General features: G+C 38.2%; 1 protein-coding gene across 1 annotated transcript in view; it reads left to right on the plus strand.

Annotated features, from left to right (window-relative positions):
* LOC106088170 (cadherin-99C) overlaps window positions 1-2,500 on the plus strand; it is a 329,750-nt gene that overhangs the window by 236,583 nt on the left and 90,667 nt on the right. The window contains exon 5 of the mRNA XM_059362284.1: window positions 592-771. Within this exon, the coding sequence (XP_059218267.1) occupies window positions 592-771 (180 nt within the window). The remainder of the gene's footprint in view (window positions 1-591; window positions 772-2,500) is intronic.

The raw sequence follows: 2,500 nt of genomic DNA on the forward strand, positions 1-2,500 counted from the left end.
GCACTCTATTACACACAGAAAGCGGCAATTGAGAACAACAAAAAAACCCTAGGAAAACAAAAAAAACACACACACACACACAAGAAGAAGAGGAAAAACCCACTTGATGATTTTATACCATTTACAGACTCATATGTGGTCAATGGAATATAAAACAAGAGGGCTGCTAAGATACAGCAGAACTTTGCCTAGATTACCTAGAGTAGAAGGGAAACCGCTTCGTCCCAGCTCGTCTGTAACAATAAAGCTTCTTCACTTTAGTTTGTTTTTTTTTTTTGCCATGTGAACCTTTTTTTGTTTGACTTTTCAATTCGATTCAAGTTCAATTTAGCTGCTACCACTTCTTGGATTCTGTGTTCATTTTGTGGCCATTATGTTGACTTAGTAATTTACTTTTACATTTTATGTTCGTTATGTTCTGCCACAAAACAAGGAGGTAACAGACGGCAGGACGGACTTACGCATGGACAGACCAAGAAACGAGTATGCATTTATACACTTGATTTAATGTTATTCCCTTCTTGTTCATTTTCTTCTCTATTATCTATTTCTTGTTTTAATTTTGCCTTCCAATTTTTTGCTTCTTTGCAGAGCACCCCAGTGGGGACAACGATATTTAGAAATATACAAGCCTTGGATAAGGATGCCGGTGTTAATGGCCTGGTTGAGTACTTTATTGTCGAGGGCTCTACGAATACCACAGAAGATGAAAAGATGACAATTGCTGATGGTTATGGCACATTTGCCATATCATTTCCCCATCAAGGCCAGGTGAGTGTAACAAAGATATTTTGTCAAAAGAGAAAAAATAATACAGGGTCATAACGAATAGACCAAAGATTGTTTAAGTTTTAGCCTTGAGGGTTTACACCGGTATATACAACACTTACATAGGTTTACTTGATGGATTCCCTCTATATTGGGTTGCCCAAAAAGTAATTGCGGATTTTTCATATAGTCAATAGAACACTCAAATAAACAAATTTTAAGGCTCTATTAAGTTTTGTGCTGTAAGAACTTAAAATCGGAGGCCACCCGTAGCGCAGAGGTTAGCATGTCCGCCTATGACGCTGAACGCCTGGATTCAAATCCTGGCGAGCATTAGGTGGTTTTCCCCTCCTAATGCTGGCAAACATTTGTGATATACTATGCCATGTAAAACTTCTCTCCAAAGAGGTGTCACACTATGGCACGTCGTTCGGACGCGGCTATAAAAAGGAGGCCCCTGATCACTGAGCTTAAACTTGAATCGGACTGCACTCATTGATGTGTGAGAAGTTTGCCCCTGTTCCTTAGTGGAATATTCATGGGCAAAATTTGCAATTTTTTGCAACTTAAAAAGCTCAGATTTTGAAAAACTTCCATCAAAACTTCCCATTTGCATCTCAAGACCTTTAGAAGAACTCTCTATACATAAAACTCTCACATACCTCCCATTTAAACACCAACTTTGCTTGAAATAACCATTTACAGCCCAGAATTTCCTTTTCCAAGAAACTCCCCATTTTTCAGCCCACTGTCATTAGACTGTAGTGCGTTGCCAGCACCCTTTGCTAGATGCTATGAATTCCTTCATACAATTCCCCATATAAGATCTAAGTATGCACATGTAGAATACGAGTACCTTTAACAACTACTATTCGGATGATTGGTTAGTTTACATTAACCATTTCGATGGCTTGATGGCATTGTTGGTGTCTTTCGAAGGGCCATGTACCATCATGCATGACTCCTCCATCCTGAAAACCTGTTCCGCACAAATATGTCTCAAATGACTTTTTGCCATCAGCACCAAGTTTTACTAACACCGCCGCACGCACCAGCACCATCAACCTTAGTCAGCATCAATAGTGACAGCATCAGCTCTCCAACCTAACTATCATCACAATCATAGTCGTTAGCCTCATCGACATCATCACCCAGTCAATATGAAAAAAAAAAAACAAAAAAAAAATGCAGTAAAACAACAAAACAAAAACCGATCTTATGAATATTTGTAAGATGAAAATTAATCAAAATCAATTTGCCATAAAAATAGATCACCCAACGTAATGCTATAAACTATTCCAAGGAATAACGTCGCCTACATGGTGGTGGTGGAGACAACCAACCATGGCATCTGTGTATCCATCTGTGGTTGTTATTCACCAAAGAAATCAATCAATTTCAATTACATTGATTGATCGATCGCCAGCCAATGCAAGTGAGAGAGTCCTGTGGATGAACAACAAGCTAAATGCGCGGGAGCTCATGCTTCTCGTTCATTGGCATTAACATCTGTTTGGGATAAAAGGGGAATGTGTTTAAGCTTTTAACACATTGTAATCTTCATCTATAGATGTGAAGATATATGACCGTGTCTAGATAATTGAAATCGTTTTTGTTGGCATTAGGAAAATTGGTAACAAAACAAAAGACTTAAGACACATACTTTTGGGAAAAAAGCTATGAAACCCTTGCAAACTTCAAAAAAAAATTTAAGCTTTCTAAAGTTGTTTTT

This window comes from Stomoxys calcitrans, chromosome 2, assembly GCF_963082655.1.
Source record: "Stomoxys calcitrans chromosome 2, idStoCalc2.1, whole genome shotgun sequence".
Classification (NCBI taxonomy): Eukaryota; Metazoa; Arthropoda; class Insecta; order Diptera; family Muscidae; genus Stomoxys; species Stomoxys calcitrans.